We start from the raw sequence: 15,047 nt of genomic DNA on the forward strand, positions 1-15,047 counted from the left end.
TGTCAACACTAAATCTTCCTTGTACTGACAGATACAGATGATTTATCTAGCTCCTTAAATGTTGGAGTCCTCTGGGATATGTGCTGTATTGGACAAAAAATCACATTTTAAATGCATTTTAGCTTTTCACTTTGCTAGCATTCATAGTTTGCTACTGTTGTGAATATTATGTAATGTTGACTGACAAGGAAAACTTTATTTATCTATTCATTGAAACCTCCATCGTTACAGAACCGACACTTCCAGTCCAGTCCAGTGGGTGGCACTGTTGCATTGACCAAGTGGTTAGTTGCTCATTCTACTCAGCTCTGACATGTCGTTACCTAACAGCACTCTTGTAATAAATAAATAAAAATAATATCCTAAATTATGTGTTAATTATGTCTTATTTCCGTTTAGGGAATAATAATAACTCATCAACATTATGAAACTCTCTCAGGAAGACAAATAAAGCATGCGCAGTAATGCACCTTTATACTCCAATGCCTGCATCTTGTTCTGACCTGCAAGCAGTTTGGATTGTTCCTATTTTTAACTCAACAAAAAAAAATCTCAACAAGTATCCCTGCTGTTATAAGTGGGCATGCTCAGAGTCCACAGAGTGTGACTCTCTGAAGCCAGCAGCCATGGGAGCCATCCACAAATCACTGTTATGAACAGAAGCATTCCTCTGTCCTCCAGGGTATATAAGGCTTCATTTGGTTTGCGTCCATGATATATGTTGAGGGCAAGAAGTCATTTAGCTTTCAATTTATTAGCCTGGTGATTTATGCACGCTGCAAAGGTAGCAGTGGTGTCTCCCACTCCTTCTCTCCAGCCCCCACTGTCCCCTGCTCTCCACCACTTTCAGATTACACTCTAATAATTTGGTAATAGATGATGTGAAAGAGGAGAAAGTTCAGCAATTAGAAAAAGTCAGCAGAAAAACATGGGTTTACAGTTTCTTTGGCTGCACTTCATTTATCACCAGTGTTATAGTCACTCAGAGCATGATGAAATGCTGAGACCACAGCAACCTGCACCATAGCTGGACTCCATATATTAGAGAAACAAAAACAAAACCACTAAAAGAATATCTACAATAAAAAATGATGGTAGAAAATCAGAGGTGTATCGGTTTAGGTTCAACAGCAATAAGAGACAGAATAATTCAGCTGTTTCTATTCTCACTAACATAGAAATTTTATAGCTGCATTTAACATGCATCCTGTACCATTGCATAATGTGAGCAAAAACAAAAGTCTTCAAATCCCTAATACAAAAACAGAGATGGTTGTAGTTTTACAGATTTGGAAAGGTCTGTAGTTTCCAGTTTTAGCAGATTTGCAGTGCACAAGCATTTTACAAGGTGTCGATTGTTGCCCGGAGATCAATGTCTTTCTTCTGACTAACAGCCCCGCTCGGAGCCTCTTCCCATGACCACCGCTGGGATGGAGGAAGCTCTGTTACCAAATGACTCACTGGGAAAAAAAACAACCTGAAGTGTTTGGCAGTGTTCAGAGAGGCTTTGTGAGTAATCACCATCCACATCCTTGGACACTTTACTTTGCTCTCACTCTCACTTTTTCCATCAAGCAACTTTGCAGAACCCTAGTTTCATCATGCCAGAACCCTGAGATAAAAACTGAGGAAATTTAGAACACACAAATAAACCCGCTCTGCTATTCATAAACATCCGCATCTGCAACTCAAACCAAAGTCCTCAATTTAGCACAATTGCTTTGCCTTCAAGGGGATGGTGGCAAAGTGTTTCCCCTTCTGCTCCCTAGTTAGCAGACTGGTTTATTTTTGCTGATGTGATCACATCCTATCTTGCATTAGGTTTTGTCAGGTGTACCATGACGGTGTGGAGGAGGTGCAGAGAGTGTATCTGCTGACGGGGCTGACGTACCAACTGTGACACTCCCACTCCATCGATAATGTACAAACCAGATGGAGGAGAGCTGGGAATGAGACATGGGAATGTGCAGGATTGTGGCATAAGATTTTGACAGTGAGCATATCACTACTGAACCTCTAGTAGTGTTTTTTCTTCCTAATAGGTTTGTGATTTTTACATCATGGCTCCATTCATTCGTCAGACCTGGGGTATTTCTTTTACAAGGGCTTTAAAGGCCTTTGAAGTACCTGCAGGGATGTTTTATGAATTAGCAACTTTTTAAAGTACATAAAACTTGTTCTGAAATAATTGCACAATTGGTTTGTTTTTTTGTTTTAATCAGTGAATGCAACAGTACTATTGTGTTGTTGTAGGTGGTTACTTGTAACTGTTTTATTGAGGGCTGTGATTCCCAATGTGCAACTCCAGGAAATTTTGCCCTTAATATGTATAAACCTGAGTGGTCATGTGATAATTAATGCAGTGGAAAAGAAAAAAAAGGTTGTGACAACCAAATGTGAGAGCATTGAAGCAGGATGGAATTTGGTGAAACTGCTAATTACTAATAAACTTTTTTTAAATACTGAAACTACAAGTAAATTCTTGCTTAAAGTAAGTACAACACACAAAGTTCAGCACCTATCAGCCCAAAGATTCATGGGATTACAATGTTTAGGTTAAAAAATAACAATTTAGCAGTTTTTTAATGTTTCCATTTAAATTAAGTTGTTTAATTCAATTATGTTTTATTTATGTAATTATGCAGTGGACCTGAACAGTTCAGGGTTACTGTTCAGGTCTTACTGGATGAAGTGGTCCTATAATTATACAGTATATGAGGCACAGGATTGCCTATAAGTAAATAGATCATGAAAGGTTTTCTGAGTCATTTCATGACTTGACTTTTGCGTACGTTTGACCAATATCCCTGACAACATTTTAACTGTAGTGGTAAAATGGCAAATTGACCCATTCTTTACTTTTATAGTGTACTTGAACACATAGAGGTTTATACGACATGCCTCATTTACACAAGAACTTTTCTCTAGACCTTAGTGCTTCTCTATCTAACATTCACACACCAATGGATGCAAAGAGCAACTTTGGGTCCGGTCTCTTGGCCAAGGATTAGCTTTCAGACTGGAGCAGCCAGCAGTTGCACCACCAACCTTCTTATTAGTGGATGACCTGCTTGAGCTGCTGACTCACAGCCTCTGCAGAGTAGTCCAATTATCATGCTGGAGTAAAACAGATAATAATTTCCCCTGAAATTCAGAAGCCTAGAAGAAATCAAAATAATATTATACCTGATTGCTGCAAGGTGTTTTCAACTACAGTAAAAGCCTATTTAATGTCACAACTGCCGGTGGTTGCATGGTACATATTCCTTTTTTTCATCTCTGTTTTACGACTTCAAAAAAATCTAGCAGATGGTAAGAGCAGTTTTAAGCTGCAGATGTCTACATATTACAACAACAAGCAAGCCCTCATCATACAAATGAAGCTCATACTTCTGCCATGACTGTTGGTTATGTATTGGACAGTCGAAAGTCTAGTCTGATAACATTTTCATACCTTTTCTCCTTTAACTTGAAGTCAAACTTCACATCTTGAAAAGAGCTGGGTGGCCATCACGACCACACAACTTCCACATTGATGAGTTAACACATCATGAGAAAAAAACCCAAAACAAAACACCAGCAACACAAAACCTGCTATCTACTATTCAATGGAGATAAGGGATGGGGGATAAATCTGTCACAGAATAGTGTCCTCTTGACTAATTTCTGTCAACCAAGAGGGAGAACAAGTGGGGCTGAAGGGCTACTATTCCAAAACCAACATAGCTGGAAAGGTAGCCTATTGGGTCCTGACAGATTAGTCTGCCTAAAGAACGAGGAGGAGGAGGAGGAGGAGGAGGTCGCCTTTAACTGACACATGGGGAGGAGCAGAGGTGAGCAGAAATCTGGAGGAGATGGGAACGCAGCTGCGGTTCAGGGGAGAGTTAGTGTCTACTTCCAAAGGCTTCCCTGGGAGTCTGAATTTATTGGTACCCACTGGTTGAAAGCCACCTAATGATACTGTCATAGAGGGACGAGTCTATCTATCTATCTATCTATCTATCTATCTATCTATCTATCTATCTATCTATCTATCTATCTATCTATCTATCTATCTGACACCCTTCACACCCCTCCTCTGTTGTTTTTGGCGCTGGATATGATGCTTTCCTTTGCGTCTTTGGTCCTGATCACTCCCCAGGTGCTCCACCGCCACCCCCACATCCCTGCCTATCATCCCTCTTTAAACTGTTCTTTCTCATGTGCAGCTGGAGCACTCTGTTTGACCTCATCTCTCCTCATAGAGGCTTTATTAATTGGAGTTGTGGTGGGAGTCCCCACAGCACGTGTGGTTAGAGCGAAGAGCCACCCTCATCACTTAACGTACTGCAAGTCTCAGTGACATGCCATATTATGTTGCCGTCCAGCCTGTGCTCTGCCAGTGTTGTTTTAATGGGCTTGAAGCCAGAGATAAAGATGCAGCTGTTACATTTCTAACATTAAATTACTTTATTTCATACGAAGACCAATTACACTTTAATGGTGTGGGGTTTTTTGGGGGGGTTTGGTGGGGGGGGGGGTCAAATCAGTTACATTTTTTTTTTTTTTTTCACTGACAGCACGATTGTGACCCAACATGCACCTTCAGAGCACTTCTGGATATGGGAGCGCTCCAATAAAAATACTCATGCTCATTCCACAGATACCTCAATTTACTGTAAAGGTTTTGCAAGAAAGCTCATTTTTTTATGCTGTTGTGCTTTGTAGAGTTTGTCCCACATTTTTTTATTTGAGTATTTTTATGGAAACATATTTGACTGAGAGGTTAATTTATGTTCTCTAGAGTCATAAAGCATCAACAATGTGACAGGTTTTTTTGTTGTTGTCAAGATAGTTGAGACAAAATTGGGGGAAAAATAATCAGAGATCAAAGGCATTTACCTATTCAAGATTTGTAGCTTTTTCACCAGCAGATAAAATTCCAGTAAAATTTGAGGAGAGATTGGTCTGTTTATTATCAAGTAATTACACTGTTTCTGGAAAGAAATGCTGTAATTGAGTTGTATGAATGTTATTTTTCAGTGTTTGAGAGGGAAATAAATCAGTCGTATATGTGTTAAAAATGTAACATGTCTGTTTTTCTTTTCATGTATATTTTGCATTCATGAAATATGAAGTGGAGGACACTCCACCATCAACAGCACCATCAAACGATATTTTGAAAAGGAAGCATTTAATCTTAGTGCGCCTACATTGTTAGTGATGGTCCTGTGCGTTCAGCTGTCTTCTAAAATGTTTGGTGAACCAATTTCTCACTCTGTGTCTCAGATAAAGTGAACATGACTGGCTACTTTATTTGGTACACCTTCATCAGGTACACCTGTGGCCATTTTAGCAAGCAAACCTGTGTATGCATCTGTGGCCACTCTATTAGGTACACCTTTGGACCCTTTCTTAGGTATACCATGTACCTTTTAAAATGGCCACCCACTTTATTAGGTACACCTCTGGCCATTTTATTAGGTATATCTGTGGGCATAAAAAAAAACACCACTTTATTATGTATACCTATTATGTATACCTGTTGTCACGTAACCAGGTGCAGCTATATATGTAGCCACTTTATGCCTTAAAAAAGTTGCAGCCCTTTTGGTACATCTGTGTGTCTTTTAAAAATGGCTGGACACTTTACTACGTACACCTCTGACCACAACATTAGGTATAAATGAGGCCATTTGATTAGGTACACAATTACCAATTTTTTTAGGGACACCTGTGTACTGAATAAAGTTGCTGGCCAATATATTAAGTACAATGGGCCACTTTATTAGGTACATCTGTGGTCTAGTAAAGTGGCTAAGCACTTTTTCAAATTCCATCCTTTTTATCCAACCTGTTAACCTGCACCTTTTAAGCAGCAAGGCCTAGACCAGGTCTGTCAGAATAATCCTACCACAGTTTCTTCATAAATTGTACTGTCTAGTAAGGAGTAAAATGCACAACTATGTAACTCTGCTAAATGCAGAAGCATTAAATTGCTTCTGCAGTTGTTTGCATAGTTTCAGCTCTGGAAAAGTAACTGTGGAAAACTGTAATTTAGTTTATTGTAAAGTTTCATAGTCACTAACAATCTACAGGTTGCTATTTTCTCCCCGGAGATTTCACAGTTGTTTAAATGCATATTTCTATATACGTGAGAAAGTAAACACATGTCCATCCAAATGCACTTCTGTATAAGTGTAGGGGAGGGCATTAGTGAAGGCCCTGCTCCAGCTACTTTGGTGCCCCAGGTGGGATTAGGATTTGGTGCCAGTAGTGTGGGCAAACAAACAGCAGAGTCTGAAAGGCTATAAAAAAAAGTTTATGTGAAAGTTAGCTCCAGAGCCTTTATGTATTTTCTTCTCAGTACCAGCTGTTTATTGCACTGTGAGCAGTGTTTTTAGCAATGTATGAACCACACTGGATATTACTGACAGGCTTTTAAAGATCAGATGTAATGAAAACAAATAGATCTTCCTCTTCTTTGGTGATGTTCCAGCTTGTGCCCTGTATGACTTTCTTGAAGTCAGTTGTCTGTTTCTAATCCAAACTGTACAAGTACTCTTCATAAGTAATATAGCTCAGCAGACCATTTTCATACTCTGCTTTGACAGACATGTAATCAGATTATGATGTATAATTTTTTGACTTGAGTTCCTTCAATGATGTCAGTAAAGCAGACACATTAATACAAACACCTCTGTGCAACAGACAGATTTTATGAACGTTGGTATTATTGTCGGGTTATTATATTAGACTGGTCACTATGTACCATGTCACAGTGCAGCACCTGTCGATCTCCTACAGCCCAGCAAAATGTGATAAAGCTACTGTAGCTCTGTGAACAGATATTTTCATTGCATGGGTCAGTGCACTGGTCTCCATGCTGCAGCAGCATGGGTGAATGCGTGTGTGGTCTGCTGGATGGCAGCATGCTTTATAGCCAGCAGAAGGCATGACTCAGTGGTACCGAGGCATTAGATAAAGCAGGACCATAAAATGTATTTAGATTATGCTCTAGTTTTTCACTGACAGTTTAGAAATCAGTGAGCTCTTGTTTTTTCTCAATACAGAGAATACATAAATTGTGTTTTGTGAGTAATATTTGGCCAGTGAAACTCTTCCTCAAGCTCTCGGAGGAGGGTCTGTGTTTGTTTTGTGTGTGCAAGTGTGTGTCTGTGTGTGTTTTAAGCAGAGATTATACTGCTGGGATGCCAGTTCTTCACAGTCCCCACATCACCCAGAGTTTCCAAGCTGTGAAAACATACTGGGCGTTTGTTGGTTCTTAGTGGCTAATAAGGTGTCATTGTCCAGTTGAGCTGTCTGATATCCCGCAGAGTCATTGGGATCACATGACGAGATTTAACAGAACATCCATTACACTCACACTCATGCCTCTACACATCTGCACTTCTTTGTGCACAACATGAGCCTTTCGCTTCACAAAAAATGATATTTTTATTACATAAGGAAGGGGCAGAGATGGGCTCGGCTTTGCTGCATTTCTCAAAGTAAATTTGTATTCTGCTCCGTGAAATCTGGCTTGAGCCACGATTAGAACCTGTAACATCAAAGCGCCGAGGCTTTCAAAGGCTTTCTTTTACAGCTAACTTCAGCAGTCTTGGCTCCTATGTGTCCAGACAGCTTATAAAGGGCTGTTTTCATCATCACTTCCCAATTCAACACCCCAAATCTCGCCATCCCCCGCTATCAGAAAGAACCCTGATTACGATGTCTGGTTTCTCCACAGACTGGGACATTTTGAGAGTATTTCAGAGGAAAAAATGTGGTCATCCAACTCTGCTGCTTGACCTTGTTAGTCCCGAGGGCTGATTAGACGCTATCTGGAGCTGCTCTTTGAAGAGCGCACCTCTGTCTTTTCTCATTCCGTGCAGTTGATCCATCTTGGCGAGCTGGCACTGGACTCATTGCGGTTACACTTTAATGGAGTGAACATGAATATCACTGTCAATAGCGGGAGACTCATACATGTGGAGGGCTGTGGTTTGTTATTTCAATAGATATGAGAAGGTTGATAGAGAAACACGGCCTTCCAAGACCTGAGCAGAGAAAATAGACAGGTCTCTGTGGATCTCGCTCTCACTCAGTGCTTCGAGAGTGAGAGCCTGAGTTGCGCCTGCCTTGATGTGACCTCAGGGAGTGGTGGTTTATGACGCTCTGGGGTCACACATGACTGGCGTGTCAAGTTGCATGAATCAGTAATATGCATTTGACTTTATCACAACAGCCACTCATTGCTCATTGATAAGGGAAAAGGCTTTCTTCATCTGTCACGTGCCACTACTCTAGGCTGAGCAGTAAGTCACATCAGAAAGCAGTCGGTGCTGCTTATCTCCTCTTCATGCACTTCAAGCCCTGAGAGTCTGTAACTGACCGATGAAGGTTTTGTCCTTATTGAAGATCAACACTGGAGGAGTTGTCCTGTGATGACATCATATTCTCGAGAAGCAGCTGTGTTTTCTCAGAGTTACTTCAGCAGCAAAGAGCTGAACTCTGGAGAAAGATCTGCCAAGAAATGTAAATGTAGCATGGGTGTCCATCCCAGTTTCTGCATTACTGCTTTTTAAAATGAGGAAAGATGTGGACTCCTCGTGAACTAAGTGTGCACTCACTTTGAAATCACAACTCCTCTGGCACAAGTGTGGCTGCAGAAGTTACAAAGCTTAGTTCACGTGTGCAGACACAGGAAGGCAACCGACTGAAACTCCTCAGTGATACAATACAGTGTAGTCATAAATATCTGAGTTGTAAAAGAAGATAACAAATAGCAACGAAGCACTGCGCTACACTTCCTTTGTAAGCTGTAACTTATTTTTAAAGGTGCGATAGTGGAAGTGTTGAGTATCATATCATGGTTTTTATCTAAGAGAGAGATCTGCAGCACTTAATTATTCAAGTAAATTTTTTCCAGCACTTGAATAAATGTGCTTTGCAACAGTTTAAGTACATGACGCATGGATTGACATTAAAAAGAGGAACGCTTCATTCATTTGAACACTTTATTTCATTTCAGTTTAAAGGAAACAGCTCAAAAAAAACAGTAAATATAAAACTGGATTGTCTCTTTTGTACAGCAGAGATGATTGTGCAAAGTTTTACACCAGAGATTTATTATACCAGACAGGTACGCTCACCTTGATGAGGCCTTAGCTATTCTGATTTTTTTTTTAAGTTGTACAAATCTCTGAAAGTCACAATCTTTAATTAAACATTTCACATGTACTTTTTAACAAAGGAAAATGAGTGAATGAATGAGCATGCATGTTTTGCAATAACAAATTTCAAACACAGTTTATTGTCTCTTTAGTTAAAATGTAAAAGTTTTGATACAAGGAGGAAACCGCTCACTCGGAACAATACGTCTACTAAGTCTCAGGCCTCCACGAAGATGTAAATGGATGTTTGGTAGTGTTGTGACCTTCGACCTTGGCTGACCCCCCCCCGTTTCCTGAACCAGATGCTGCTCCTGTGGACTACACTCTTCCCAACCTAAACAAAGTAATCCTCCACTAAACAAGATGGATATTGTATCACCAACCTAGTAAATACCAGAGAGCCAAACACACAAAGCTGCCCTCTTTTCATCTCTCTGACTGGAAACAACAGGCAAAAAAATAATTTCCTTTAGTTTTGTCCAGAGTGAGCAAGCACATAAAAATTTGAATCTAACACTGTTTTACATGAATTTTCCCCCCAATGTTACACCTAAAATAGCCCTCTCGGTTCTTAAAAATAAACTTTTACACTATATGGTAAAATGTGAGATGGGATCACTTATCCCATGCAAATCTATATGGCCAATATCTACAGATGTACCCCCACAATTTACTATAGTTGATTCTTAAAAAGAGAACCGTTAGTGGAGATTATGATGGATGAGCAGTTGGCTTGTTTAAATGATGGATTGGTGAAAGGAAAGAAAGACCTCATCCTGGATCATTATTGCTGTGTTTTCTCATTTTGAAGACCTTTTTAGCACAAACAGCATCAACACCAGGATCCTAGCAAAGTCTTCCTTTTGCACTCCCCAGCCGTGTAGAGGCATGTTATGCTTAAGCGGGTGAATTAAATCTCTTTCGTTAAGGAACGTTTGCGTGATACACACCGATTCTTAGGAATAAACAAGACATGACACCTGCACACGTGCCAGTGTTATATCTGTTGTGTGCGCCCGTTTCTACTAATTTATTTAGTCTGTTTTTTTATTCCAGTCTCAGTTTGATTTTCTCTCCTGTTCAACTACAAAATTATGCGCCTCTGTTTTTACTTCTCATGTCTTGTGCGTCATTTTGCTATGCGAACTTCTTTATGTGTCTTTTTCCCCGTTTTGCTTGGAAAGGAAAACGGGGGAAATGCCTTGATCAGCCTTTGACTTTTCGATTCCTCCCTCACTGCTAGGAGCCTAATTAAATTCAGCTCTTCTTTCGTGTTCTGCTTTTCACTTCATTTTATATTTTGATGTCTATTTTGCAATCATAATAATCAGGCAATCATGAGAAATAGCACCTTAAGCTGCCTTTCCCAGCTCTGGCTTTGCATTGAGGGCTGTGCTGAAAGTTGCCGAGATACTCCCGCCCCTCGACTCACGTAATTCATCTTGTTGACCAATCCCGTCGTTCCCCCAAAAAAGTTTACGCCATGCAGCCTATAAGAACTGCTTAAGTATCTCAAGTAACAGAAAAGACTTGTCTTTCCCGTAACCCATTTATGGATTCGTTGGTGCCTTCAAAGCCTGGTAGAGCCACAGGTGGACTAACTCTTTGACTTCATGAGAGGGAAATAATTTTGGGGGGACACTTTCTGGCCGCCATCGACCCAGGTGGAGATGTCTGAGGAAAATCTGGGGGAAGAATCGGGCAGCTCCCCAGTCTCTCCTGTGGACAGCCTGAGCAACAGCGAGGGGGAGCTGGACAGACAGCCGAAGAGATGTGGGAGGAAGAGGAGACCGAGCAGGAAAAATGGGGAGGACTCAGATAGCCCGACCCCTGGGAAAAGAGGGAAGAAGTCCAGCAGCAGCAGCCCCCAGTCTTTCGAGGAGCTCCAATCGCAGCGGGTCATGGCCAACGTCCGGGAGCGACAGAGGACCCAGTCTCTGAACGAGGCTTTCGCGGCTCTGCGGAAAATTATCCCCACTTTACCTTCGGACAAACTCAGCAAAATACAGACCCTAAAACTTGCAGCCAGATACATCGACTTCCTCTGCCAGGTGCTGCAGAGCGACGAGCTGGACTCCAAAATGTCAAGCTGCAGTTATGTGGCTCACGAGAGGCTGAGCTACGCCTTCTCTGTGTGGAGGATGGAGGGCGCTTGGTCCATGTCAACATCTCACTAGCACCTGGAGAAATCATGCCCAAAATGGTACGCTTGGCTTTTTTCAACTAAAACTGCATGACTGGAAAATAAATAAATAAAACACGAGACTGTTTTATGGCTGCACAGTACAGTGGTGTAATTCAACCTAAGCAGCTTTACTTTGTACACTTTTCCTTGTGTCTTTCTGCAGAGTTTCGTGACTTAGCGAATGCCTTATTTTACCTACAGGTGACTGCTGAATCTACTACTCACATTCTGAAAAGGGACAATCTGGAGTCCAATGCTGGATACATGGGATCGCCTAACGACATCAGAAGTTTTGTGCAGAGGCCCGAAAGGGACTCACAGCCGTGTGCTCCATACACCCCAATTCTGGTGTGTTTTCGTGCTGTTGACGACGAATGTTTAAAATATCGCCTTTTTTAAATGCATGCCTTTGGGCTTTATTTCTGTGGAGGTCAAAGTGCATTATTGAAGTCTCAGTTTTTTTGTTTTTTATTTTTCTCGTTTTTGTGTGTGTGCGAGAGAGAGGGAGACTGTCAACTGGTGGTGTAGCTCACATTACAGGCTGACTTTGTGGATCTAACCTGTGCAAAAAAAAATATTTTTCAGAATGCATTTATTTATTTATTGATGAAACGTGTTGGAGAATAGATCCTGTGTCTGAAATAAATACGTTCCTATTTTTTATTATCGTTTTTTCAGTTTTGTAAATGTTTGTATATAACTTTTTTTGCATTAAAGAAAGACGATGAAAGCTGCTTGCATTTGACTTCCCCCTTCTTTTTACCCAGCGTGCTTGCCAGTGAGGAGGGCGAAACTACTGCCAAGTAAAGCACGCTTACATTTGATAGTCAACATAAATTACATCTGAAATAAATTAGCTTTCATACATCACGTGGAGGGTGATTGCATTTGCATATCCATCAATTTAATGGTAAAACCTCCCACTATTGCCAGCTAGGAAAAACAGATGGAGTTATTACTGGCATGGATAGAAGTGTTGGATATATGTTTTTTTTTTTTTTAATTATTATTATTTGTTGCACATCCAAAAAGAAAATAATATTTTTTTTAAATCATGGTTTGATACGCTTCTCACATATAACTAAAACTATTTAAGGAAAGATTGAGGTCAACTCGTGATTTAAAAGACAGAAACGTTTTTATTGCAGCACAGTGTGTGCTGTTAAAAAAAAAGCGCCAGTCAATCTAAAATTCCGTTTTAATTAAAACATTTTTTTTTGAAAGCCCCGTGCAGTCTCCAGTTTCTCTCTCACTCTCTCTTTCTCTGGCTTTGTTTACAGTTGGATTAAGGCCTGTGCTTGAAACTCGCCATTATAAGTAAATGAGTTACAGTGAGGTCAGATGAGCCCGCTGCTGGACTCATGCTACAGTCTCCTTTCTGCCAGCAGCTGAACTTCAGCAGAAGTTCACTTCAGGGGTTATAGGATTTCAGAAATTCTTTAGAAATTGTCGTCAGTTGCAAAGGACGTGCCTTATGAGATCATAACTGAGGAAAAAATCGATTCACGTCTGGTGTAATTGCACATATTACATCAGCGGTAATTTAGCGACTTCCCCACGTTGTATAGCCTTGAAATGTATTCCTGCGCATTGTCACTAAATAAATCTTTCACAGTGCTATCGTGCTGTGATTGATCTCGGTGATCTGGGAAAGTCCTTCTCGCTGTCCAAATCAAAGTGCGTGCCCGTTTGAAGGTGTGTAATTGGCTTGGGAGGCATGTATGGAATTCCCAGATGTCTATGAAACTTAAGGAGGCCGTGAAGGTAGACTGTGGGTCCCCGCGTGGAAGCACTGGACGTTCAGGGGAAATGCCTCCCAACTATGTATCAACAGCATTTCCACCCCCCCGAAATGTTTACTGTGAACCATTTCCACTATAGCATCAGATAAATAATCAGGGCCCACAGCAAACAGAAGCTGTAACCAATCCCCATATTTCAAAAAGCCCATGATTTCCTTTTTAAAAAAAATAATAACAATAATTTCCAATTCAGGCCTTAGAAGCTACCTTAAATAAGTTTCCTCTCCCTTTCTCGGAGGAGAGGAGTTGGCAATTGACACGGTGCAGAGGCACAGAATGAAACCTATTTAGAACAGATGTTAGTATTTTTAAAAAAAAAAGTCACGTGAAATGAGCAGATGTTCAGACTGTGCAGAGACTCGCCGTGCAGCGCAGTGCAGTGCTGTGCACAGAGAGCTCGGAGTAGCTCCTCTTAGCAGCCTGTGGCACTACATTCAGATCATCTAGTACAGGTTTGATTAACGTGGATCGATTAAAGGGAATAATATGGATGTGACTGACCGTGGAAAGACAAAGGTAGGCTGTCAGAAAGGTCGCTCTGCATTGCTCGTGATGTTGTTGCCTAACGCTACACTTGCTGTTTATTTGTCTGTAAGAAAATGCAGGCAAATAAAATACAGAATGTTTTTTCTTTCAAAGCTGCCACCGCTAACAGGCCTACTGCAGTCAAAGTTTCACACTTCTTTGAAGCGATGTGTGTGTGCGTGCGTGCGTGTGTGTGTGAGGGGGGGGGGGCAAGAATTTATCATCCAGCCATTTTGGGGAAGAAAGAAAAAAGAAAAGAAATGCATGGCACATATAAGTCCCTGACAGAGGCTGTAGCATTACTGCCGTGTGATCATCGGCATTTTTGTTCCGATCCCCCTTTCGCTTATAATTTGTATATAGAAACCTCACGAGTTACCAGTGAAGCTAGTATAAGCTGTGTCAACGTGGAACTATGAAAACTTTTAATTACAGTTTATGATAATATAAATATAATAATAATAATAATAATTATTATAAATATAATTATTATTATTATTGAAATGCTATATTATAGCCAAACATCTTTCAAACTTTAACTTTTATGTTGGGCTTTGATTGTTTTGTCGTTGTTGTTTAGTTTAATTGATGGCAGTTTGATACATCACGTTACTCATGTTACTCAGGTTACTGTTCTTAAATCAGACTACAATTAATATGATAATTATTTGTATTTATTTATTTATTCGTTTTAGCAAGCCCATTTTAGCAAAGACTGATAATTTATTAAATAAGAAGCTCAACAATTTGTCCACCTAATAATAATAATAATAACAACAACAACAACAACAATAGTTTTGCTTTATTTCGTGCCATACTATAAATATTTTTAATTCTACCCCTAAAAAGAAGAAGCAGGTGTGGAGTTGACTGCTTCCTCGGCTATTAAGACCAAATCCCTGTTTCCTGAAGTTCGAAGAGCAAAAGCTCCTTTCAGACCCACACAGACACCCTCAACAATGCCCCAGAACGCGAACATATTAAAGCCAGGAGTGGGTGAACTGGAGTCGGGATCAGATCTCAGGGTTGCACTTGAGGAAGGGAAACAGAGGAGAGACTAAACACAGAGAGACAGCTACAGCGCATAATCCTGCGTTTGGAGTCTGATGATTACTGAATGCATTAACGTCTATAATAATTGAGAAGCGATTTTATGTAAGGTTAAGTTGTTCACCACTAAATAAATAAAGAAAGCAGCCATATTGTTCACCGACATCTTCAAGGATACATGTGAGTAAGCTCTTAACATGTGACTACAACAAGATACGTTTTAAAGATGGAAAAACATCGTTTAGTCCAAGAAAGAAAGAAAAAAGTGACAGGGAGAATCTGTATTCAATGGAGAGCTCTCAGCAGATGGCACCTTGCATTACCTGCTGG

At 40.4% G+C, this 15,047-nt stretch overlaps 1 protein-coding gene across 2 annotated transcripts; it reads left to right on the forward strand.

Annotated features, from left to right (window-relative positions):
- Window positions 1–10,679: 10,679 nt before the first annotated feature.
- On the forward strand, window positions 10,680–12,166 carry twist1b (twist family bHLH transcription factor 1b). 2 transcript variants are annotated; one of them, XM_084944944.1, is made up of 2 exons: window positions 10,680–11,358; window positions 11,504–12,166. In XM_084944944.1, the coding sequence occupies exon 1, from the start codon at window positions 10,826–10,828 to the stop codon at window positions 11,330–11,332; it is 507 nt and encodes a 168-aa protein (XP_084801070.1). In that variant the 5' UTR covers window positions 10,680–10,825; the 3' UTR covers window positions 11,333–11,358; window positions 11,504–12,166. The 2 variants fall into 2 exon arrangements, with proteins under 2 accessions (XP_084801070.1, XP_084801069.1); XM_084944943.1 differs by having other exon boundaries at window positions 11,542–12,156.
- The last annotated feature ends 2,881 nt before the right edge of the window (window positions 12,167–15,047 follow it).

Source organism: Perissodus microlepis, chromosome 11, assembly GCF_051167445.1.
Source record: "Perissodus microlepis isolate ML-2025 ecotype Zambia chromosome 11, ASM5116744v1, whole genome shotgun sequence".
In the NCBI taxonomy this organism is placed as follows: domain Eukaryota; kingdom Metazoa; phylum Chordata; class Actinopteri; order Cichliformes; family Cichlidae; genus Perissodus; species Perissodus microlepis.

Excerpts from the sequence above, each read along its gene's own strand:
- twist1b (XM_084944944.1), top strand. The coding sequence starts at position 10,826 with ATGTCTGAGGAAAATCTGGGGGAAGAATCGGGCAGCTCCCCAGTCTCT.